Source organism: Phallusia mammillata, chromosome 6 (genome assembly GCF_965637545.1).
Source record: "Phallusia mammillata chromosome 6, kaPhaMamm4.hap1.1, whole genome shotgun sequence".
Classification (NCBI taxonomy): Eukaryota; Metazoa; Chordata; class Ascidiacea; order Phlebobranchia; family Ascidiidae; genus Phallusia; species Phallusia mammillata.
Window position 1 is genome coordinate 10,949,475 of NC_137257.1, and position 25,227 is coordinate 10,974,701.

At 36.0% G+C, this 25,227-nt stretch overlaps 1 protein-coding gene across 1 annotated transcript; it reads right to left on the reverse strand.

Moving 5' to 3' along the window:
* Nucleotides 1-3,465: 3,465 nt before the first annotated feature.
* Nucleotides 3,466-25,169, reverse strand: LOC145232281 (uncharacterized). The gene is made up of 54 exons (XM_080096862.1): nucleotides 24,064-25,169; nucleotides 22,494-22,628; nucleotides 21,886-21,984; nucleotides 21,465-21,572; nucleotides 21,267-21,380; nucleotides 20,732-20,836; nucleotides 20,293-20,400; nucleotides 19,668-19,775; nucleotides 19,346-19,459; nucleotides 19,020-19,133; nucleotides 18,729-18,833; nucleotides 18,532-18,639; nucleotides 18,350-18,454; nucleotides 17,708-17,821; nucleotides 17,365-17,478; nucleotides 17,068-17,172; nucleotides 16,858-16,965; nucleotides 16,681-16,785; nucleotides 15,615-15,728; nucleotides 15,385-15,489; nucleotides 15,209-15,316; nucleotides 15,028-15,132; nucleotides 14,652-14,765; nucleotides 14,422-14,526; nucleotides 14,245-14,352; nucleotides 14,064-14,168; nucleotides 13,688-13,801; nucleotides 13,449-13,553; nucleotides 13,272-13,379; nucleotides 13,092-13,196; nucleotides 12,715-12,828; nucleotides 12,485-12,589; nucleotides 12,308-12,415; nucleotides 11,869-11,973; nucleotides 11,228-11,341; nucleotides 10,957-11,064; nucleotides 10,596-10,703; nucleotides 10,153-10,266; nucleotides 9,773-9,889; nucleotides 9,409-9,534; nucleotides 9,267-9,355; nucleotides 8,635-8,796; nucleotides 8,349-8,431; nucleotides 8,108-8,214; nucleotides 7,864-8,028; nucleotides 7,496-7,674; nucleotides 7,201-7,362; nucleotides 6,799-6,914; nucleotides 6,197-6,419; nucleotides 5,883-6,019; nucleotides 5,490-5,619; nucleotides 4,423-4,588; nucleotides 4,005-4,116; nucleotides 3,466-3,730 (listed from the first exon to the last, which is right to left on the reverse strand). The coding sequence occupies exons 1-54, from the start codon at nucleotides 24,128-24,130 to the stop codon at nucleotides 3,601-3,603; spliced, it is 6,312 nt and encodes a 2,103-aa protein (XP_079952988.1). The 5' UTR covers nucleotides 24,131-25,169; the 3' UTR covers nucleotides 3,466-3,600.
* Nucleotides 25,170-25,227: the final 58 nt, after the last annotated feature.

Below are 25,227 nucleotides of genomic sequence, written 5' to 3' on the forward strand. Positions count from 1 at the left end.
GTAAGACCGACTACAAATTAGTCAACCGCGTATGTTTGCAAATAAACCCAGATTAAAAATACGCATATTTCGAAGTACATACGTCGTTTTCTCAGGTATGTGAGAAGGGAGGTTTCTGGGTCCACAGAGCCATTTACGACCTGTAACAAAGGTATACGTTCGCCTGTGCCTGATCTTATTATACTTTTAAATGCTACTCAATGTTAAAGCAAATTTGAATAGCCTCGTATTTGAATAACAACACGCAGTGGTCTTACTTTTTTGCCATTAACAAAGAACTCTAATACGTGGCAAGGTGTTTCCAACAAGCACTCTTCTTCACTACCATTTAACATGATTAGTTTGCAACAGCGTACTTTTTTCCTAAGCTAAAACAAGCTTTTTGTGTTTAGAAAAAAACCTTACGCAGGAATGAACATCTCTATCGAAGGAAGTCAAATATTTACCCAAAGTCAACAAAACCTGACGCACTGCAGGGGTGTCACTTAGCTGACCTTGCTGTTTATTATTTGCTTTGCCAGTAGTTTTGCAAAGCTACAGTGTCTATTCCTTTCGACCTGTTGCAGTGCGCGAAAAGTGAGAGTGGATACAGATTGTAAATAACTGCGGTCTGAAAAATTCCGATGTACACCAGTACACTTTGCAACGGCCCGAAGTTAAATTTATTGTCTGTGAAGAAGCAAGTTCAACAAAACGCACCGAAGTCTAGTCGACTGTAAAGTTATCTTTTTTTTAGTTTTTGTTTTGGTGGTCCGTATTCTCCATATAGACCAGGGGTGTCCAACCCGTGGCCCGCAGGAACGTTCTGAGTGGCCTGCGTGGTATTTTTTGAAATGACTCATATTGGTAACTTAATCGCATTTTATTGTTTGCTTTATTTCTTTGTTAATAGATAGAGTAGTAATACACAACTGTTCGTGTTACTTTTATTGCGTCACAATGCGCATTGTTACGCATCACAATTTCTGCATTGTTACGTTACAATCCGACTTGTGCTTTAAGAGTCAGTAATGTTTCTTGGTTAATTGAGATATCTAGTATCAGAGACTCGCGCAAAACGCATTTAGCAGTAAAAACATCTTCCGCAGTAATATAGATTATGCCAAACAGAAAACAAAAAGCAAGTAACGCTAACAGAACTTTCCAAGATAGTTTGACATGTGACTTTAAATCCCCTGAAAGATCAGTCATTTCTGACAGCCATATGGAAAAATCGCTTCGCATTGCTACATCGTCTCACCGAATATTGCCAAACTTGTTAGAGAAAAACAGTGCCAAACTTCACATTGAAATGTCGACGTGTGGGAAAAACTTTGTTGACTTAACTATATCTTGGTATGTTTATTGTTCTTTTAACTGTAAACAAGGATAATACACATTTCTAAGATTAGAATTTCGGTGTGAGGATTTTAATTAGAAATTATAAGACAACTATTTCCAAGATTTTAAATTAGCATTAACACTCAAGTGGCCCGCGCAATCATTCGTAAACCGCATGTGGCCCTTTGGCCAAAAAGGTTGGACACCCCTGATATAGGCTAGACCAGAGGTCGCCAACCTTTACTACTCAAAGAGCCACTCGGACCAGTTTCACGTAGTAAAAAAACACTGGGAGCCACAAAGTCGTTTTAAAATTTAAAATAAAATGCAAAACGTTTTTAGTCTTATGACATTCGACTTTTTGTTGTTAGCTAGTGTTTCATTGCATATTAGACACACTGGTATACTAGTCTCGTCAGCAGAGAAAGCAACTTTACGTAGCGTTGCATATTCTGTTTTTGCAGATTTGTATTCCTTTGTTAACGCGTTTGTTACGTAACAATTAACAAAGAGCTATTGTTACGCGCGCACACACACTGCAAACAAAAATAGTATTGTCTCATATTGCGTATTAACCTGCGCGCCGCCAGTTTGCCTCTTTCAGACTTTCAGACTGTTTGATGGTATAGAGATGGGGTTGCAGGTAACTACAACAAGCGAGTACAGTCATGCTACTGCACTTCAATTTTCGTGTTCGGCATAATCGTCACATAATTTTTATTCAAATGTACAACATTTAGTAAATTCAAAAACTGAGCCGCATGCGGCTCCGGAGCCGCGGGTTGGCGACCCCTGGGCTAGACAGACTACAAGGGTTCAACATAAAATTTTATTTGACTGTTTTCGTTCCGGTTTTATTTTAGGCAGAGAATTGCATTTAAAAAGGCTTGGAAGATATTATTATATTATGTAACCAAACCAAATGCTTCCTCCGCATTAATGCAAATATCGTGACGTTTTCCATAAACGATTGTTGACTTTGGTTCTTAATAAATACATTCCATCATGGCTGTAGGCAAAGCAAGACTATTTGCACAGTAACGTATAGTTGTCTGAGAGCCGTCTGGAAACGTGACCTCGCCATTGCAAAACCACAACCACAAGTCGATGCTGGCACTTGTCAAAACAAGCACATGCGCAAGATCAGTGTTAAACTCAGATAAGCACAACGAAAAATCACTTTCAACCTACACAACATTTCAATACTAGCACAGTCTGAAAAGTTACCTTTAGTATTTTACAGACTAGACTCTAGATCAGCGGTTCCCAAACTGGGGTCCGCGGACCTTCAGGGGTCCGTGAAGCAATTTTGCGGGGTCCGCGAAAGGGTTGGCGTGCCTCTATAATCTTATTTGGCGTCAATTTGTGTCACTGAATAGGTTTAAATCAAAGTACAATTAGAGATCCACTGCCTCCATTACTATACAATAGATAGCCTTTATTGCATGACAACTATCAAAAATGCAATTGTTTGCGCACTATCGTAATATTTTCTGTCTTGTCTGTGATGTCACAAAAAAAATTGCATACCTAATAAGCTAAAATTCTGTAAAACAACTTTCGTATTGCTAAAATACACCTTCAGGCTTAAGGTCCGCGAGTCCTCGATGTAGTGTCAAAGTGACCGTTTTGAAAAAAAACAGTGAAAAAGCTTGAAAACCACTAACTTATAAAGTTGTTACATTAGAAAGAATCGTGACTGCACTGGTAGCCTACCTACTATAAGAAACAATGGTTTTCATTTTTTCTATAGCATTCTTTGATTTTTATAGGGCCGCAAAATATCAAAATAATTGCAAGGGGTCCACCAGGCAAAATTTTTGGAAAAGTTTGGGAACCGCTGCTCTATAGATCATGTTTTTGTTTTTTAACAAGCGCAATTTGTAGGGCTTTCGAGTGTACACTAAAATATCGTATCATTAACCATTATATGCAACTGAGTTAGGCATCCCGTTTTACTTCGTAAAGAGTAATTAATTTGCCTTTGAGTTGCGATTGATAGACAACATGTATATTCTCTGAAATGTGGTTTGTAAACCAAGCTTATCGCAAAAAATCCAATTAATGGAGTTACTTCTTTCAATTGTGAAGAGTAACAACATGCTAACTGTAAGTTTGTTTTCTTGCACCAACCAAGTTCGTTCATTTGACAACACTAACGTTATAGTGTATATTTTGTAGACAGACACAGAGTATGTATTTATACGATATGCAAACTATATCAATGAGGTGCACACATGATTAAACATAATCCACAACCTGTACATTCAAAGCAGAAGATTAAAAATAATATCCAGTGAGTTTGCAACCGGCTTCTCCTTTCTCGATACCGATTGGTGACATCTTAGCAACATTAGCTGCTCCAAACTTGTTATCCATTTCCTTTGAGCTCGATCGTCTGCTTATTCGACTGAAAAAATATAAAAGTGTCCCAAACTTATTTGTCCAAATTCAAAGCAAAATAATCATTTGCCAGCGGAACTAACATTAAGAACATAAGGTGGAGGTCTTATTGTCATTGTTGAACACAGAGTTGTAAGTCAGGGCATGGCCTTATGTTCCAGTTCGGCTTTAGGCTTAAGTTTAAATATATAAGCGACTTAATTCGGGACTGTGTTTACGTTCGGCTACATTGGTGCACGATTTCAGAACCTCAAACAAGCATCAAAGTAAACAACAAACACCTGAAGCGCTTTATCACTAAGTTCATCCGGTAGCTGGCTCGGCTCATCCGAAGTTGCACGAAGTGACGAGTTCCTTTACTTCTACCGACATACAACAAACACAGAAAGAATCCTGAAACGCAAAATCACAAGGCGTTGTGTGTAATAAAACATGACGCTTAAAGCGGTTTTACTTGTTACGTGATTAAAGCGGTTTTACTTGTTACGTGCACTGGATGTTTTTTAAGCTCAAAAAAACTTTTGAGTTCAGGGCAAAAATTTAAGGCCATGCTTACATTCTACAGAGCTTCTGTGCCAAAGTCTACACGGCTGGTGTTCAAAGCGATTGCGAAGGTTGGTTATTGTAATTGATTGTGACTTCGACTTAAAATTAATTCACACAACCGTAATATTAAAGGACACCGAAGCTGTCACCAACCTTGTAGTGAGTTGCATGATGCAAAAATGCAAGCAAATACCAAACTTGCGTGATAACTAATATTTGTGTCTATTACGCCAAAACCAAAAATCCATGACAGACCAAGCGTGACAAAAAGGGACAACGAGAACATGACGTCACGTTTCCAGTTGGTGTTTTGTCGGGTCTAAAAAAGTAAAACAAAAAGTTACCACTATAGAAAGCAATATATAGCAAATGAATAGAATTTTGGTTTCAGTTGTCATCATTGATTTAAAGTTAAAAATAAGGTTTAGGAAAAGGTTATAGTTTCCCACCCATATGAAACACAATATATTTCACCAACATATTGGTGTTACAGCGTTTTTGACCAACCGGTGTGGATTTTAATGCGTCAGGCAAATGTAACAATTTTCCTGTGACGCAATAGCCGTGATAACAATTGGTGTTCTATTGGGTGACGTCAATTGCATGCTTGTTGCGTATTTTGGAACCATTTTTTTTAAATTGCTTTGTCGTGCTTGCATGTATTTAACAGTTAGTGAGGGCGAACAGGTGAAAAAACAGATTGACCGGACAGTAAAGTGGTTAATTGATTTGGAGTTTTTCCTTGGCCACTTTATGAGGAGGAGAAAGCGTTACAGTTTGTATTTGAGCCAATAATAATAAACATTACTTTTTGACCTATACTTGTGCCAAACACTAATTTTTTTAAAAAAACGCCGAATTAATCTAGCAAGTGTATTAACAATACTAACAGTACTCTTTAACAATTTCCTCTTACTTTTTTTCCTCTACTAACAGTACTCTTTAACAATAACGAAAAAAACAATTTGTGATTTCATATGTCACATATCACAATGGCAGAGAGGTTGACATAACACACTTGTAACGTTGTAGACATTAAGTACAAAATAAGGCTATACGTCTAAAGACTAAGGACGTTTCTTTAAAAAAGACAATCACATTTTCTAGGACGTGTTCCATTAAAACAGTAACTCAGAAATACGAACGGTGTGGCAATCTTGTCGGTTAGGTTGTCTCTAAATCGTTTTCACAAATTTGTGTTTCGATTATAAAATACTTACTTCATTTCCACGAAACTTCGTGCAGACAACTTTAAATACAACAATGGAGTAAATCACAAAGTTAATGGACAGAATCAGAAATGCGGGAATCAAGACATAGAAAGAAACTTTGTCGGGCGAAATCCAACACCTGTAACACAACAAGGCGCAGATTAAAAAAATGTTTGGGTGAGGCTACTCTCATTGGAAGGAGATGTAGATCAATTTCGGTTTGCACTTATAACAGTCTTGTTTCATACAGCACGATAAATTGCACTAATTAAATGTAAAAAAATATCTAAACAGGTACTACATACTTTGTTTTGCGAACACATAAACAATCTAAGCTGGTTTGGCACGTTGGCTATCCATAAGTAAACATATACTAAGAAACAAACATCTGAGCTAACTTACTCTCCCTGAAATTCTTGGTAACATTCGGAGTCCAACCCAAACGTGCAGACAACAAACACCGCAGGTAAAACCCAGCCCCACAACGTCGAAAGAACAAAGATTCGACTGTTTTTAACATTAGCACGGAACCAAAGTGTCTGAAACAAAAATTTAAAATTTGTATATTGGTTGTTTATTAAGTTGACTCAGGCCTAGGTAAATTATTTTGGTTTTCCATTTAATAACATTGCACAATTGAGCACATGTTTTTGCTTTTACGGCTATTTTGATTTTGACATGCCCAAACACATGCTGTCAACAGCCAAACAACGTACAAAAGCAACCATAAAATACAAATGGATTCCTTCCACATTCATCCAGAACAAAGAGCTCAGCAATGCAAAGTGTATAAGTGCTGCGATTGCGCTACATGCTCCCTCTAGATTCACTATGCTGTTCTGTTCACTGAGTAAAATTGAAACATTTAGAATCAACAGCGCCATCGCCAGGTTGATAAGAAGCACAGCAGGTCGCCTTTTGTTGCCGCCACAGTTTTCACTAAAAACATAAACTAAGCTATTATATGCCATACAGGCATACATGAAGAGATCCATTTTTTGCCAAAGGAACATTATCAATAACAAATGTCATTTTTGAACGATGAATAGGTGCAGGAACTTGGTCCGGCGCGCCTAACCCGTATACAGACATAAAAAAAACTGATCGGGATTCGTCCCCAGGAGTGTCCTGGGTTCGAACCCCGTGACAAAAGGCCTAGGGCGTTTAAAGTCGAATTTGATGCACCAAAGTTGGATACACTGTTGATTAGACGTGGTCATCAATAGATTTAGTTGCAATAAACCGCGCAGCCTCTATTGGATCTAGTTGGAAATGAAAAATAAAAAATGAAAAGAATATCAATGTAATTTCAACTTACGGTATGAACACGAATGATATGATTGTGACGATTAACCCAGCAATAGACAAGGAACAACCAACGACGGTAATTGTGTCAATCCAGGCGATATTGGTTATAATTTCATCTCCACGAGCCTAAAAATACGAGTGGCTTTTTTACAATAATTTCCAGATGATTATTCAACATGAACCTTGTTCACTACATATTTGTCTAAGTTCGAACTCAAACCACCTTGGTCTTTTTGAAAGCGGATCAACCGCAAAACAGATGTTAAATATTCTTTATGACCCCAATGTCTATAATATGTTTGAACAGATTTGTCGAATTCAAACTACAAAGATTGACTTGAAAACGATCAAGTAACGCATAGAAATTTAAAAGGAAAATTTGGCCATTCCAAAAACAACATATGTATCTTACAAAGAGAGTCGCAAAATTAGTGAGGTGCGGAAACTGGCACTCCACGACTCCTAGTCCTTCATCCTTCACAACTCCATCTTCCACAGACCAAACTGTTCCACTCTCGTTCCAAAACGCGCAAAAGTTTGTGCCATCGGAAATACCACACATCTTTGACAAATTCTAAATATCAAATAAAACCATAAAATGAAATAGCAGTTCAATACAGGTAGAAGAGTATTAAAGGTTTTTTCATAGAGTCTATGTTGGGATGAAAGGCTCTTTTAATGTTCATTAGAAGAACAGACAAATTTACTTGTTTGGATTCGAAGTGCATGATGATTGGGTCCCCGTTGTTTGATTTATTTTGACCTGGACCGTTTAGCGTAGCCGAAAGGACCACTTGAGAACTGATACACTGCGATGCATTTTCAATCGACTGTGCAGCATCGAACAGTTTTGCTCCCGAGAAGGCACTAAACGTTACTCGAGATTCTGTAACAAGTAAAACAAATCATAGGGCAGGAACTTGACCGAATGGTAAAAAATTAAAAATGGATGTAGCCTTTTGAAACCATGTTGTAAAATGAAACAATAATAGAATATTTCCTAATTTCCGACATAAACAAAAAAATACTACAGGGTGAAAGTCCACAACTAAAAGAAATTTAAACGAAAACTTACTTTGTTGATTCTCAATGGATTGGTCACTAGCTGGGAAAGGTATACGAATGTATGACGTCATATTTTCGAAGTTCGAACCGAAAAACGATCTCAGTTGATCAGAGCGAAAACCTTGGTCTCGCGGTATTGGAAGATCATTTACTCCAAAACCAACATACAGAAGATCTGCATGAAAAGATATGCAGAATAACTAAAGGCATGACAACCTATTTCATAAAGAGAAATGGGCAAAAATGTAGGCTACCACAAGAAAGCTTAACCACAACGGCGATTCCTATCGAACTGGTTGTTGCTTCATATACATCTTCAGTGGTCACTTTCCTTCCGAGGTCATCAATAGTAGTTAGAATCCTGCAAACAATACAAAACGTTTTTAACCATTTAACATTTTTCTGGAAAAGTGTTCAATGCTATAACTAGACCTACATTTTGTTTACTTGTGTAATTAATGCAAGAAAAATGTTATTTCATGTAAAGCACGATACCGTTGGCTTTCCCCACTCTTCGCTAGTTCTTCCATTGGAACTTCAAGCAAATTTCCGACTGTCGATAAAACTGAATCTGCTGTCTAAAAATATTACACAATAAAGTGTTGAACCGAAGAGAGTTACATAGGTTTCGTTAGGAAGATTGTGGTTCGAAGACTCAACGCATGATGACGTTAGTACAATCCAGCAATTACCACACTTGCTATGTTCTGTCCCTAAAATACTCTTGTGTGCATCGGTTAATCTGGTGTTGTTATCATCTAAGTAGCTCGATGATATTTACTTTAGGTTCGAGTTCTTCAACTTCTACTATCGTCTCCAGCACATCAATCGTGTCCGTTACATTCTCAGCCACCAAGTTTTCCGTTTGTGAAGTTAGAACTTCCATGTTATTTGCAACTTCATTCCGTTGTTCGGTGGAATTGATCACAATTTCACTGTAACTCTTAACTCACAAGTACAAGAATATCGTTACAATCACTGAAATATGATCGTTTGGCAATTACATTTCAAACGTTTACACAACTTTGTAATTACATCGTAGTGTACCCAGTCCTTTTTTATACGATCATGGGTATGGAAATGCCTTCATTGCTTTAAAAATGTCATAATAGTACCGCGACAAAAATTACCGACATGTTAGTAGTTTGCGAAATTTACCATGAAAATATAACTCAATGACATTGCTAAATTACCGAACGCCAACGACAAGAATAGACAGATGCGGCTAGAATGTAGGTACTCCAAACACAAGATGCTTTATACTTCGTAAAATTTTAATAAACAATGCATTTAAAAAGCAAATTTGTTACGCCAAGAATCGCAATTGATGCTCGGTACGCATCCAAAACATATGATTTTTTGGCTAGCCTAAATCAACTATTCTGCAACACACTTTTATCAACAATTTGCTACCTGTATGCCTGCATTACATGAACTCAACCAAACAGGTTCAAGCCAGACGCCATCCAAACTGCAAGTTCGTGTCCCGTACGGTAATCCAACTATAAAAGTTCAGATATAACTTAATAGTTTCAGCAGGTGATTGAACACCCACCGTTAACTGATTCATCGGGGCATCTGTCAACAGAAGAGTTCTTGTAACCAGCTTGAGTTGTTGGAAATGTAATAAATCGTTGAGAACCACCGACAAAATGTTCTGCACTGTCAAGGGTACAGACATCTGAAACAGAATAAAAAAAAACGTTTTCAAAGTAATATTTGTATTCGAATGTTATCAACTGCACGTTTATCCGAAAGAAACATATATCTGTTTGGATGACAAAATTTCTCATATTTTAGTCATAATAGTTATCTTACATAGGATAGCATAAAAAATCATGTAGACAAAATCATTCCTTACATTTATAAACCACACAGTAATTTAAAAATACAAACACAGAGTTCAGGGAATAAAATACCCGGAGTGCATCCGTTCGGTACTGGTTTGTATCCAACGATGCAATTGCATTGGCAAATTCCTTCTGAACCAAAAATACACGGCCCCGTGCAACCCATACAAGACGTAGCACAAAAACCTGCAAAAAATCATAATCGAGGCACAAGTCACTCTTCTGCCGCACAACATTTTTAAGGCATAAACAGTTCATTAATAACAGCTTTTTCCAAAACTATTTACATATCCAGAGAACATAATTATCCTTTTTTTAATTTACCTTTATTCTGTGTTACACGAAAAAAATGTTGTAACTGGTCAAGAGAAATAGAACATTACAGTATAAATTCCTTGTGCTATAGAACACCAACAAAATATGGTAGCCTGCAGAAAATTTTGTAATACCTGAATCGCAAGTTTCACCGTAGTAATCATCTGCACAATCACATTTAAAGTAAGGAGGATGCTTGGTTGGTAAACATGTTCCTCCGTACAAACAATCAACTCTGTCACATTTATCTGCCCAAAATTTAGTACACTTTACATAGCATTTTAGGCTTCTGGGAACCAATTATTATTATTATTATTATTTAATAAGGTAAAGTTTTCGTTTTTCCCTAGCATTTGCTGATGACGTATCGACTTCAATTACCCAAAGTTAATATGCGATAAAGAGTTACTCAAAGAGTAAATACACTTTAATGAAACAACGTGTTATGTGTTTTTTATCCTATTTCGAAGGACTCATTCGCAGTATAGTCAGTCGGGCGTATAGGTTCGGTTCTACAAATCGCCTTTGATCCCAACCGGACACGATAACTTATCAGAAATGCTGTAATTTTGATTACTTTCAACACAATCCTTTCCAAAGTAGCCCGGGTCACAGGTACAATAGTAACTTGATGTGTTAAAAGAACAATTGCCATGTGGCCCACAAGGATCGTCTGCGCAAAACTCTATGACAAAGGAGGTTAAATTTAGATTTGTTTTGGTTTATTTCTTAAACACAATGTTTCGTAACGCATATACATTAAGTGGTCAAGCAAATCAATCATAATCTATGGAAATTGGTAACTGGTCGCACTCACAGGGACACAACGCTTGTGATTTAACTGTTTATTTTTTTACATTTAACAAGTGGGCGAAGTTTTTTCATAGGGTGTGATTGCTTATGCGCGCCGACAATTACTGCAAATGTATATGTCTTACTTTCGGTGCATTTTGGTCCGTAATATCCATGGTCACACGTACAATTGTAAGACGTTGCGTTGAAGTAACATTTGCCGTTTTTACCACAGGGATCTTGGGAGCAATGATCTACAATTAAAATGTGCACTTTCAGATTTTAATGACTAAAACTGTAAGAAAAGTGCAAAAACATTGCACACACACGTGCGTTTGACACTGACAGAAATAAAAACAAGATTTAATCTTCAGTAAGCGACGTTTATAGCAACGTGTGTAATATAAATTTTCATACTTTCCGAGCAGTTTCTGCCGAAATAACCTGAATCACATGAACAAGTGTAAGAAGCAAATTCGTTTGATGAGCATCTTCCATTCAGTCCGCATGGATTTCTGAAGCAATGGTCCTCTGCATTAAAAATATGGATTTGGGAGGTGGCAAAGTTTGGGGGTAAAAAAGTAAGCAAATTTTGGTTTGGTGTGCGAATCGCGGTGCTAAAGAAAGTGGGGTAATATTTTAGCATGTTTAAGAAACTTGTGAAAAGACAATACCATCTGCAAAGCAGTAAAACAAATTAAAAAGGTTAAGCTATGCTTTAAAAAGAAAGTTTTGGGTTTTAGCCAAACGCAACACCTTTAAACACAGTGGTACGACCTAATACGTATTTTCACAAAGATAATAGCAAATTGGTTTTATCGTTCTTACGTTTACGAAGGTATAATACACAAGACGCAAATTTGTAGTTTAATTAAGACTAAACCAACCATTGGAGTTTTAGTTGTATAACTGCTTCAATATACTGTCATCAACCAAACCAGCCAAGACAGTTAATCGGTGTATTTGTAGCTAAGTTATTTATAAATAATGTGATTATTTCACTTCTTCATTGATATGTCATGTTTAAGACAAACTCGTTATTACAATGAAAACAATACCCTCAGTACAATTGGTCCCCAAATATCCTTCATCGCAAGTACAATTGTACGAAAATTCGTCAAACACACATTGTCCGTTGATACAGGGATTGTTAGAACACAAAGCTGAAAAAAGAAAGATCACACTGCCACAAATTAATTTGTTCAGTACATTGCAACCTAGACATCTTATGACGTAACAATGCATCTGATAGGTTCTATCATCACGCCATGTCACGCCTTGTGTTTGAACTAGAGTAACCTGTGTTTTGGGGGCTGTGGTGCGTTTTTAATAACGAGTGGATTCTATTGTGGAGAGAATACAGTAAACATCTCGAAAGTTCTTGGTGTGCCAAAGACAGCGTCAACACAAATAGCAACAGTAGGGATATCTGACCCGACTAGTTTGCGACACACACTAAGTGCGAATCTCGTGTGTCATGGCATTATATTCGCTTACTTGTATTGCAGTTTCTTCCATAATATCCTGGATGACATTGACATTGATAGTTTGTATTGTTGAACTGACAACTACCACCTTTGCCACATGGACTGCCTGTACAAAAGTCTACAAGCAATACAGTTTGTTGTGATTAGAAACGAACAATCAAATCATGTTGACCCAAAAACTACAAACCTGTCACACAACTTGTTGGTTGTTGAGAAAAGTCGTCACAAGAACAATTAAAGTAAATGCCGTTTTTATCAAAATCGCATATTACCGGAACATCGGAGAAGAAATCTAATAATATCAATTATCAAGCACCTCTCAAGCATAGTTTTAATGGCTAGGCAAGCTTTTAATAGCTTATTTAGCCTATAAAACAACGCTAATAAAAAACTGTAAAATTTTGGTATTTTACGTACGTTCGGTGCAATTTTTAGAACGCAAATCATCGTTACAAGAACAGTTGAAAATATCGTCGTTGAACCAACAGCTTTTGTTGTTGGCATCATCACAACCTTTGTTCCAACAATAACCTAAATTGTTTGTCCAATTTATCATAATTTTTACCGAGAATGATTCAAATAATTGCTATAACATTGAAGTAAAATAAAAAACTGCTAACAGTCAATAACCGAGTAAGTTAAATACAATTAACATCAACATCGACACTGAAGTACTATTTCTAACCCAGGGACAACCAACAAACTGCTCATCAAAGTTAAATATAAGGGTTTGTTGAAAAACAAAGCATAATATCGCGCAATGAAAACTATTAACCACTCGACATTGAATTTACCTTCATTACAGTTGGTCCCCAAATATCCTTCATCGCAAGTACAATTGTACGAAAATTCGTCAAACAAACATTGTCCGTGGATACAAGGATTGCTAGAACACGAAGCTTAACCCCCCAAAATAGTATGTTATTAAAAAAGCACCTTTTGTATTGCTTAAATCAGCGCAAGTGTTTATTTACTTGTATTGCAATTTCTTGAATAATATCCTGGATGACATTGACATTGATAGTTTGTATTGTTGAACTGACAGATACCACCTTTGCCACACGGACCGCCTGTACAAAAGTCTACAAGAAACACAGTTTGTTGTGATCAGAAAGGAACATACAAATCATGTTCACCCAAAAACTACAAACCTGTCACACAACTTGTTGGTTGTTGAGAAAAGTCGTCGCAAGAACAATTAAAGTAAATGCCGTTTTTATCAAAATCGCATTTTACCGGAACATCGGAAAAGAAATCTAATCATAGCAATTATTAAGCACTTTACAAGCACAGATTTAATGACTACACAAACTTTGAATAGCCAAATTAGGTACATAATAAATTACAACGCTAATAAAACAACTTTGTGAGATTTTGGTATTTTACGTACGTTCGGTGCAGTTTTTCGAACGCAAATCATCGTTACAAGTACAGTTGAAAATATCGTCGTTGAACCAACATCTTTTGTTGTTGGCATCATCACAAACCTTGTTCCAACAATAATCTAAATTTGTTTGTCCAATTTATCATTATTTTTACCGAGAATGATTTAACTAATTGCTATGACATTTAAGTAAATTAAAAAAACTGTTAATAGTCAATACTGAGTAAGTTAAATACAATTAACATCAACGCTAGCGTGAGCATTTCCGACCCAAGGTCAGCCAACAACATGATTATTTAATTTTAATCAAACAGTTTGTTGGGAAATTCAAAACTTAATACCGTGCAATGAAAACTATTTGACCACGCGACACTGAATTTACCTTCAGTGCAATTGGTCCCCAAATATCCTTCATCGCAAGTACAATTGTACGAAAATTCGTCAAACAAACATTGTCCGTGGATACAAGGATTGCTAGAACACGAAGCTTAACAAAGAAATTTATAGTTTGTTAAAATAAACACCTATTGTATTGCTTAAGTACGGGGGAACTATTTATTTACTTGTATTGCAGTTCCTTCCATAATATCCTGGATGACATTGACATTGATAGTTTGTATTGTTGAACTGACAACTACCACCTTTGCCACATGGATTGCCTGTGCAAAAGTCTACAAGCAATACAGTTTGTTGTGATCTCAAACGAACATACAAATTATGTTTATTTGAAAACTACAAACCTGTCACACAACTTGTTGGTTGTTGAGAAAAGTCGTCGCAAGAACAATTAAAGTAAATTCCATTTTTATCAAAATCGCATATTACCGGAACATCGGAGAAGAAATCTAATAATATCAATTATCAAGCACCTCTCAAGCATAGTTTTAATGGCTAGGCAAGCTTTTAATAGCTTATTTAGCCTATAAAACAACGCTAATAAAAAACTGTAAAATTTTGGTATTTTACGTACGTTCGGTGCAATTTTTAGGACGCAAATCATCGTTACAAGTACAGTTGAAAATATCGTCGTTGAACCAACATCTTTTGTTGTTGGCATCATCACAAACCTTGTTCCAACAATAACCTAAATTGTTTGTACAATTTATCATTATTTTCAACCGAGAATGACTCAATTAATCGCTATAAGATTTAAATATTTTTTTAAAATGTTAATAGTTAATAATTGCGCAAGTTAAATACAATTAACATTAACGCTAGCGTGAGCATTTCAGACCCAAGATCAGACAACAAACTGCTTATCAAATTTACATATAATAGTTCGTTGGAAAATTCATATCTTAATATCGTGCAATGAAAACTATTTGACCACAGGACATTAAATTTACCTTCATTACAGTTGGTCCCCAAATATCCTTCATCGCAAGTACAATTGTACAAAAATTCGTCAAACAAACATTGTCCGTGGACACATGGATTGCTAGAACAAAGAGCTGATAAAAGAAAGTAACAACATCTCTTAAAAACATCTGTTTGTGTTGCTTTAACACGCTCTTAGTATTTATTTACTCGTATTGCAGTTTCTTCCATAATATCCTGGATGACATTGGCATTGATAGTTTGTATTGTTGAACTGACAGATACCACCATCACCACATGGACTGCCTGTGCAAAAGCCTACACGCAATAAAAGATGTTTTAAAGCAATATCTGCCGTGAACAGCTAAATGAACAAAACTTCAAACCTGTGTTACAATTAATTGGTTGCTCAGAAAAGTCATGACAAGAACAATTGTAGTAATTGTTGTTTATATCAAAATCGCAGTTTACAGGAACATCGGAATCGAAATCTGAACAAAGCCAAACACTTTTAAACAATGTTCAATGGTGACGCGTTATTTTATCAACCAAACAAAGCAAAAAAACACGGTTTTAAAGAGTATCAACTCGTTTAGTATTTCTAGTTTCCACGTACGTTGGGTGCAGTTTTTGATCCGTAAATCTTCGTTGCAGGTACAATTGAAAATATCGTCGTTGAACCAACAGTTTTTGTCGTTAGAATCATCACAAACGGAGTTCCAACAATACGCTGAAAAAATACATTTTCCTTCTTTGAGCACTAACAAGATGTCAGGCCGTTTTGGTTTGATAGAATTATTAGTAAAAGAGAAATGTTACATTTAATTCAAATCTAGTTACAATAATTTTTAGCGATGGTAGTTAACATGCATTTTGACAATTACATTAGTTTTCTAAAAGTTTCCTCAACAATTTTTCATTTAGAATTCTTCATCGCAATTTAATTACCGTATATACTCGCGTATAGGTCGCAACTTTTTTACTTATATTTTAAAAAAAATATAGGTGCGACCTATACGCGAGACATAAGTGGAAATCGCCAGCAAGTCGGAACAAAATTGAAAGTTTTCGGCTATTGCAAGTACCGTATTTTCCGGTCGGCGTATTGGGCGGATATAACGTATTTATTCGAGTATAACGCTCAAAATTTCATACTAATTTTCAATAAAAAATTGCGCGTTATAGACGCGAATTGTAGTGGAAATGTGCTATCGATTACGGGTGCATGCGCTCGTGCACACACATACCAATGCGAGACAGTTTCATGAGCGCACACGCACATGCGTCAGCTCAGCGTGCGTTGGATTTTCCCGCTTTGTTGAGAAAACATAGTTTTTCGGTTTCAATGCAATGCAGTTCAATGGTAAAAAACAACCAATTGCACCGGTTATTTATGCAAAAAAGCTAGGCTAAGGGCCTTTTAAATCCCTAGATTTTCAGTGCGACTTATGTGCGAGTCAACTCTAAATTACACTTTTTAAACACAAAACTAATAGTGCGACCTATACGGTGGTGCGACCTATAGGCGAGTATATACGGTAACCTTACCATGAGGACTATCTTTCAGAAAAAAGTTGGTTCAAGTAAATGTTCATAAAAGTACCGTTTGTAACCCAGGAACATAGAAGTCAATTATTACAAAAAGACAAAATTATTTTTTAGATTATAATATTCGGTCGTACCTTCAGTACAGTTGGTCCCCAAATAACCATCATCGCAAGTACAATTGTACGAAAATTCGTCAAACAAACATTGTCCGTGAAAACAGGGATTTCTAGAGCAATGAGCTTGACGAAGAAATATAGTCATACTAAATACAAATCTCATGTTGCATTAACATGTACAGAAACTTTGCTTACTGGTATTGCAGTTACTTCCGTAATATCCTGGATGACATTGACAATGATAGTTTTCGTTGTTAAACTGACAGATACCACCTTTACCACATGGATTGTCCGCACAAAAACCTGACATAAATGCAACAATTCTCAATAGTTTGTTAGTAATTTTGTTGCAAATGTAATTTTAAAATCTAAACCAAGTTTAAAATATTTCTTAAAAAATCGTACCAGCGTTGCAGTTTGTTGGTTGCTTTAACGAATCTATGCAAGAACAGTTAAAGAAATCCTTGTTGTTTGCAAAGTTGCAACTTACGTCTTCATTAGAAGCAAATTCTGTTTCAAGACACAAAGACAGTTTTGAGTCTGTTAGTTCTATGGCAAAAAAGTAATTAAAATAAACAATCACAACTTTTAAGACTATAAGCTAACTTACGTGTTACATAAATATAAAATTTTGAAACCAACAAAAAGTTAAAAAAAATCATGAAAACATTGCAGTAATGAAAACAACAAATTAGAAATTACGATCAGAGCAATTTTTTATTCCTGAACCACCCATGCAAGTACAGTTCAATTCTGTTTCATTAAAATAGCAAGTCTTGGAGCTGGGCTCTTCACAAAATTGATTCCAACAGTAACCTTAAAAACAAGATGAACTAGTTTGATTCCAAATGCTTTCTGTTGTTGAAAATGAATAAGTTTAGCGTAAGCACAGGTCAAAGGTTTTTTTAAGTTTACAAACGCAGTCCAAAGATAAAGCTTTTGCTTAACAAAAATCGTTTTAGTTTTGGCTCAGTTTATTTGCTGGCGTTTGTAATACGATTGATATGTTATTAACTATCAACAACTTTATTAAACTTCACCGTACTATCTGAGCAGTTTTCTCCGAGGTAGCCGTCATCACATACACATTGATACAACGTTGTTTGGTTAAGAAAGCAGGTTCCATGTGACTCACAAGGCTTTTTGTAACAGTAGTCCACTGTAAATACGTAAAATCAGAAAACATTTAATGGCTTTATTAAACTCAAAGACCGTTTTTCAGGTAAAGCCTTTCAAAGATTCTTTTATTTTTTAGGACATATCATATCGCACAGCACGCAACCTTACCCAACGTTTTGAATGTAAAGAAAAACATTAAGCATCAAATGGTAAATGTTAGACCACCATGCCAAATATATAGCCTAATATCCAAAATTTAGCTGTTTTAAAATTACATTTTGACCATTACTTCGTTAATTTGAAACAATAAATGCTAAGGTTTAATTATTAAGCATTAGTTTTGCCTCAAAGTTTTCTCAACTATTGTTGATTTTGGAGCATTTCTTATTTCAATTTAATTAACCTTAAGATGGCTATAAGGACCTAATGTGTATCCTTCAAAAATGTCTGTTAGGTTATAAAACTGTTGGTAAAAACGTCAAAGTCCTTCAGTCCGTTGTAACTCAGAAACATATAAATTTTACAAAACAACAAAATTGTTTTTTGGAAGTACAATGCTCGGTCATACCTTCAGTACAGTTGGTTCCCAAATAACCGTCATCGCAAGTACAATTGTACGAAAATTCGTCAAACACACATTGTCCGTGAATACAGGGATTGCTAGAACAATGAGCTTGACGAAAAAATATAGTCATATTAAATACAATTCTCTATTGCATTTACATGTGTCATTAACATGTGTTTGCTTACTGGTATTGCAGTTACTTCCATAATATCCTGGATGACACTGACATTGATAGTTTTCGTTGTTAAACTGACAGATACCACCTTCGCCACATGGATTGTCCGAACAAAAAGCTGACAGAAAAACAACAATGCTCAATATAGTTTGTTCATAATGTCGTTAATTAAAAATCGCGAAAAACGTGAAACAAAAATATTCTCACCAGCGTTGCAGTTTGTTGGTTGCTTTAACGAATCTAGACAAGAACAGTTAAAGAAATCGTTGTTTTCCGCAAAGTTGCAACTTACGTCGTCATTAGAAGCAAATTCTGTTTCAAGAAACAAAGACAGTTTTTAATTTTACTTGTATGGTGAAAAAAAAACAACTTGACATTTTGTGGTTAAGCTATTAACCTCAGTATAGTTGCATATTGTTTGTTTTTTTAAAAGCTATAAAAAGTTGTAAAAGAGAAATGCAAATATTGCAGTAATAAAATAAAGCATTTTGTAATTACGTTCAGAGCAATTTTTTGTTCCTGAACCACCAATGCAAGCACAGTTCAAGTTTGTTCCATTAAAATAGCAAGTCTTGGAGCTTGGGTCTTCACATATTTGATTCCAACAGTAACCTTAAAAACAAGATTAACAAGCTTGATTCCGAATGCTTTCTGTTTTTGAATAAGTTTAGGGTAGACACAGACCAAGAGTTATTTCAAATATACATACGCAGTTTAGCCCAAGATAAGACTTTCGTTTAGCACAAATTACTTCAGTTTTGACTAGGTTTAATAATACGATTGATTTATATTTAACTAATTACAACGTTTTCATTTCACCGTACTGTCTGAGCAGTTTTCTCCGAGATAGCCGTAATCACATATGCATTGGTATAAAGTGGTTTGGTTAAGAAAGCAAATTCCATGTGGCTCACAAGGCTTTTCGTAGCAGTAATCCACTGTAAATACGTAAAGAAGAAACATGTTAAATATCTTTACTAAAATGGTATCAAGCATGCTATTCAGAGATTTGCTGAGAAATAACATATCGTCCAGCACGCAGCCTTAACCAATGTTTTTCATGTAAAGATGAAAATATAACTTCAAACGCTAAATCGCTATGGTCGAATATATAACATCTAAAATCATATGGTTTCAATCGCTTACCATCAGTGCAGTTAGTTCCAAGATAACCGTCATGACAAGTGCAGTTGTAAGAAGTGGCATCAAAGAAACATTGCGCATGATCACCACACGGATTGTAGGAACACATAGCTGGACAAAAACATGTGTGATTGTTTTGATTGGACGAATTGTTTTTCTTGTTGATTAGGGTTTGTTACAAGAATATGTGGTAGCAAATCATGTAACATTCTAATATTATTCAAAGCAGACTGGCAACCTGTGGTTTCTTACAGAAATTTGCCGTATTTGTGGATGGCTGCACAATTCACGGTAGAAGTTGTGATAAAAAGAGACCATTTGCTCAGGCCCAAAGCTGAATATAATATCGACCAAATCTGGCTATCCATCCAAAAAAGATCTTAGTTGATGTTGTAAAAAAGAGCATATGTTGCAAAAGCTTAAAATTGGATATGACACTTTGAAACGCCCGTTATAACATTTAAACTTTTACGTTGCACAAAATACAATATTTACAGATAGCGAAATAGCTAATTTTTACTCGAATGTTTCGAAAATTTTTTGGCCAGACTGCATGCTTTTGAGGGATTTTTGAAAAGTATTTGGTCAAAAACGTTTACTGCTCAAATTCTTTGAAATATTGTCTTACTGATATTGCAATTTCGTCCGTGATATCCTGAAAGACATTGGCATTGATAGTTTGTGTTGTTAAACATGCAAATGCCCCCTTCGCCACATGGATTGTCCAAGCAGAATTCTGAAAACGACACAGGTTACATTTTAGGTGTTTATGAATCAATTATAAAAACCCTTTTTATACACGATCGACGGCAGAATGCTGCCATGCGAATCCAGATTTGTTTTACAGGTTAGCATAGGCCATGCGACGATTATATGACAGTATGTGGGAAGACAATAACACTATTTTTCGTTGCGCGACATGATTGTTTTTAGTTTTACCCCAATTTGGGTAACTAAAGTTACATAGTTAACTTTAAGTGCATGTCTCGCCCACTTAATCACAATTCTTGAACTTAATCAGAAATTGTGTTTACAAAGACAACATTTAATATGATATGTTCATCCACCTGTGTTACAACTTGTAAGTTCTTCCACTGCACTATTGCAAGAACAGTTGTAGTCATCACTCCACTCATCGAAATTGCAGATCACTTCTACATCTGAGTGAAAGTCTATTTGAAAACAAAAATAGGCAAATGATATAACTTAGTTATAGTGTGTGTAAGCTTTTAATCGGTGTTTCGTACCAAAACGAAACAAAATAACGTTATTCCTTTTGTTCAAAATTATATATTTAATTCGTTCCGGTACCAATTTTTTCAGTTCGTTCCAATCAGGCCGAATTTACTTATTACCCGTTTTTCGGTATCTTAAACTTAAACAAAAACATCTCTTTGTGGGCTTTATAAAACACACGCAATTATTGTCGGGTAGTTATTACGTTTTTTGTGTTTTTATTGTGGCGCAACGGTACGAAATGTTTAGCATTTTTGTGGTAAATGTCCAAAACGAAATATCGAAATAAGCGGTATTTCTTTCCGTTTCGTTATTTTTAGGTCGGACCAGAGACTTTATCAACCTACGATTTTCATATCCACCTACTCAAGGAGCAGTTTTTAACGTCAGAACCATCCATGCAACTACAGTTGTAGTTCGTGTTGTTAAACATGCAAGTTTCGATGCTTAAATCATCGCAGGTTGGATTCCAACAAAAACCTGATAAAATCATGAAATAGGAATGTTGCACCGTAGCCTACCATAGGTAGAATTAACGGAATCAATCCACATATTTTTTTTTACTTTTGTCGCAGTTTCGGCCCGTGTATCCATGCATACATTTGCAGTGGTAATCAATTTTACTGAATTCACAATAACCGTGATCTCCACAAGGAGCCTTTGAACACGAACCTATGGAAACCAGAAGTATTGGACTTAACTGTGTACATTGCCTTTAATACTTAATCAACCAATCCAGGCAAAATGACAAAAATGTTATGAAGAAGTACGGTAAAAAAGACAGACAAGTAAGTTAGACTAAATGTATATATCTTGAGCAGAGATGGTTCCAAAAAAATAAACAAAAAAAAAAAAAACGTTCAAAATTTAATGTTCCCCTTCTTTTTTTTCTTCTTTATTAAAGGTGCCATACCGAGTCATACAGTTTTCAAAGCCTTCCTATGGAGTATGGCCTAAATATTTTGTCAATTGCATTTGTTTTTACCTTGAGTACAGCTCGCTATAATGCTATTGTTGTGACACCAACAATCGAAATCGTTACCGGCAAAATCGCAAGTGAGATTCAGGTTATTGTCGGTATTTTCTGAAAAAGAACACGTTGCAAACAAAGAAGACAATACTTTTTTTAAACTTTTTGATATACATAATTTAGTTTTAGTTTTTTACCCGCGTAGGAAACAAAACCATAAGCTAAAAGGCATTTTTCTCATTTAGTATTTAGTTCACCTGGATTCGCTTGCAGTACACATACGGTATCTAACATGATAGCACGCGGCAAACAATTGAATGAATACTGTCTCAATAATTATAGAACAGTTTGTGACGACACAAACAGTAGGTAAATAACTCGACAGTCACAATAGCAATGAATTTGTACGAAAAAAAGTTTTTTTTTTAAACTAATTGAATTGTATACATTTCGTCGGGTTTAGTCAAAATATCTACGATAAGGTTGAAAAGGTAATTCACCAAATATATTTTTATTCATGACTAAATGTCGTGTATCTGCCAAGCCCAATTGCATTGATAACCCGACCCGGGGTTGTGCCTCTGGTGTAAAAGCGTCATTAAAAACAAAAAAACTTTATGTACCTGTTTTTATTTCAAAAGCCTGTTTACCCTTTTTGCAGCGAGGCCCGGAGAATGGCTCTGGACAAACACATTCGTATCCTGTGCTGTCAAACACACAAGTGCCGTTGTTCTGGCATAGTTCATCCGGGCAAAAACCTAAATATCAACACAGACGAGCATTAATGCTTATGGTAGTGAGTTAGACACTTTATGCAAAGTTTGAGTAATTTGAGCAGATATACAAGGTTGGCACTCGAGCTGATTATTCATAGCACGCCGCAAATGAATTAGAGTTTGTTATTCAAGTACTTTTTTATATTTTAAACTACTACAATGCTTGTTTTGCATTTGTTATGATGTAATAGACCTGAGGGCCAATCCGCCTACGAATCTGTCGGCTTTGTAACACTATTTAAAGCACTTAAACACCACTTTTACAAGCAAAGCGGATTGGTTTGACATTGCAAATAAATCGGTACGCGGCGTTCAAAACGTTGCCGACCCTTAAAACACAGCATGGGGTGGTATAAGATCTACGAACGTGAGAAGAAAAGTTTAAATCCGCCTACAAACTAATAACGAAACGATTCTGATATTTGGGCCATGTCCAGCATGAGGTGCGTATGATAAAAAGCATCCAAACCTCGGTTGGTAGAGCGCGTGTTTCGGGCAATCTGCTAAAGTGAATCCCCAGTGCAGTGACAATTTTCTAGCCTACGTTTAGTGACAAGCAAATGGTTCATCGACCAACTTCTTATGTATAAGAAGACTGTACTCATGGTTCTCAAACTTTTTTATTATTTTTTTCAAAACGGTCCCCTTGCCATTACATCCAGGGCTCTCGGTCCTTAAGTCTGAATGTGTATTTCAAAAAACGAAAGTTGATTGTAGGATTTTAGCTAATTACCTAAAATCGCGCATAACAATGATCCAATGGCACAAACTGACTCCAACTTAGGTTATAGAAGTACTTTTTCGCGGTTCCCGTGTGGTGTATCGTGTATTACAGTACAAATAAGCGCAAATATCATACGAGTGACTGTGATTGCATGAACGTTTTGTTTCGTCATCGTCACAATTTCAGTACTCGACCTCGATTGTCATTTGTCGCTATTTAACACCTTTTACCATCTGTACAGTTACGTCATCGTAACCTTTCTCACTATATAGGCTATGCTCATGTGTATTGAAACAATCCAGAGACTACCTCTCTCACTTAGCGTATCTCTCTTAACGCAATAAACTAAGTTTAAGATTAAAACGCCCTCTCCTTCTTTGGACTAAGCCCAGACAAGCCGTAGCTAAGAAAGCCAGGGATTTAGAGTATAAAGATTTACAGCGAAAGATACTTCTGTGGTAATAAGTACGACGTCAACTAGATCAAACCCTACACCCGCAACATTGCTTCACGGATCCCTAACGTAAAGGACCGCGGGCCCCAGTTTGAGAACCGCTAGTGTTAACTCATGGTCAAAATAATTTAGAACAAAAAATAATATTTCTACTTGGTACTTCGTAGTAATAGCAACACTCTTACTTTTCTGATCGTCAATAGATTGCAATTTAAAGTGAACAAAAATTCATGACTTACTTTTTACTCCAGTTGCAGAAGCAGACAATGCAAATATGAAACAACAAGCAACCAAGAGTTTCGTCATTCTGTGAAAGTTAAGAAATGAAAGAAAATCAAACTAGTAAAGCAATAAGATAAGTCGGCCTTAACTCCCTGGATCTACGAGTCAAATAGTTACGAATTTCCGAGAGTATCTCATTACTGCAGAAATTACAGTCTCCCCTTTTTCTTCAATTAAAAAAATCTCTCCGAAAAACAATAAATCTTGTCTTCTTATCGCTCTCTCTAGCTTGTGCGAACATGTCCATGTATATCGATTAGGTAAGACACTATTAGCATTGGCAGTTTTTTGTGCTTGTTTGCATGATCAAAATATAAAATCGATATGCCTAATTTAGCTAGACAGTTTGGCTAAAGTACAGACAATAAAAACAACGGTGTCCACATTTATAAGCTATCTTCAACAAGAAAAGATATGGTTGATAAACAACAAGATTTAGCCTACTAAAATGCGTGGTACGAAGTAACAGACACGCTTATCTTCTTGGTCAGCATAGACGCCACAACAAATATCTTATCTGTGCAGGAGCCAATTGTGAGTTGAAATAGCGGGATTTACTTGCTATAACTCCAATAAATAAAAATTGGACGCGCACTTGCAGGGATTTAGTATATTTGAGAGTTTTTTTGTCTAAAGGCAGTTAATGCTCCTGATTAGACAACAACACCAGGCAAATTGTTACCTACCTGTAAATATTGTTTGTGATATGTTCTTCCTCCCATATTCAAAATGCCGTAAAGATTTTGAACCAAGCCCCAAAACACCGAAGCGACAGCTGCTGTAATTTCATGTAGGTCTAGTTTGTGGGACTGCTAGTCAAAAACTTTTCGTTTTGTCAATTATTGTAAGTTGGAGCATTTTTAACACTTTCCCAAGAGCTATTCTGAATGCCTAAATCTGATGATGCAGCATCAATGCAGCCGCTAAAAACTTGTCTCACACCAGCACCGCTAATGAGGAACCACTACTCTTAATGCGCGGTCCCTAATACACGAATACAGTATACGAGCCGCCGTCCGCTAATCTTTTTCCTCGTCTCTTTTATAGTGTTTTTATCCGAAATCTGTTTAAGACGTTTTAAATAGCATTCGAACTTGCTCAACTAAACTCTCAAACATCGG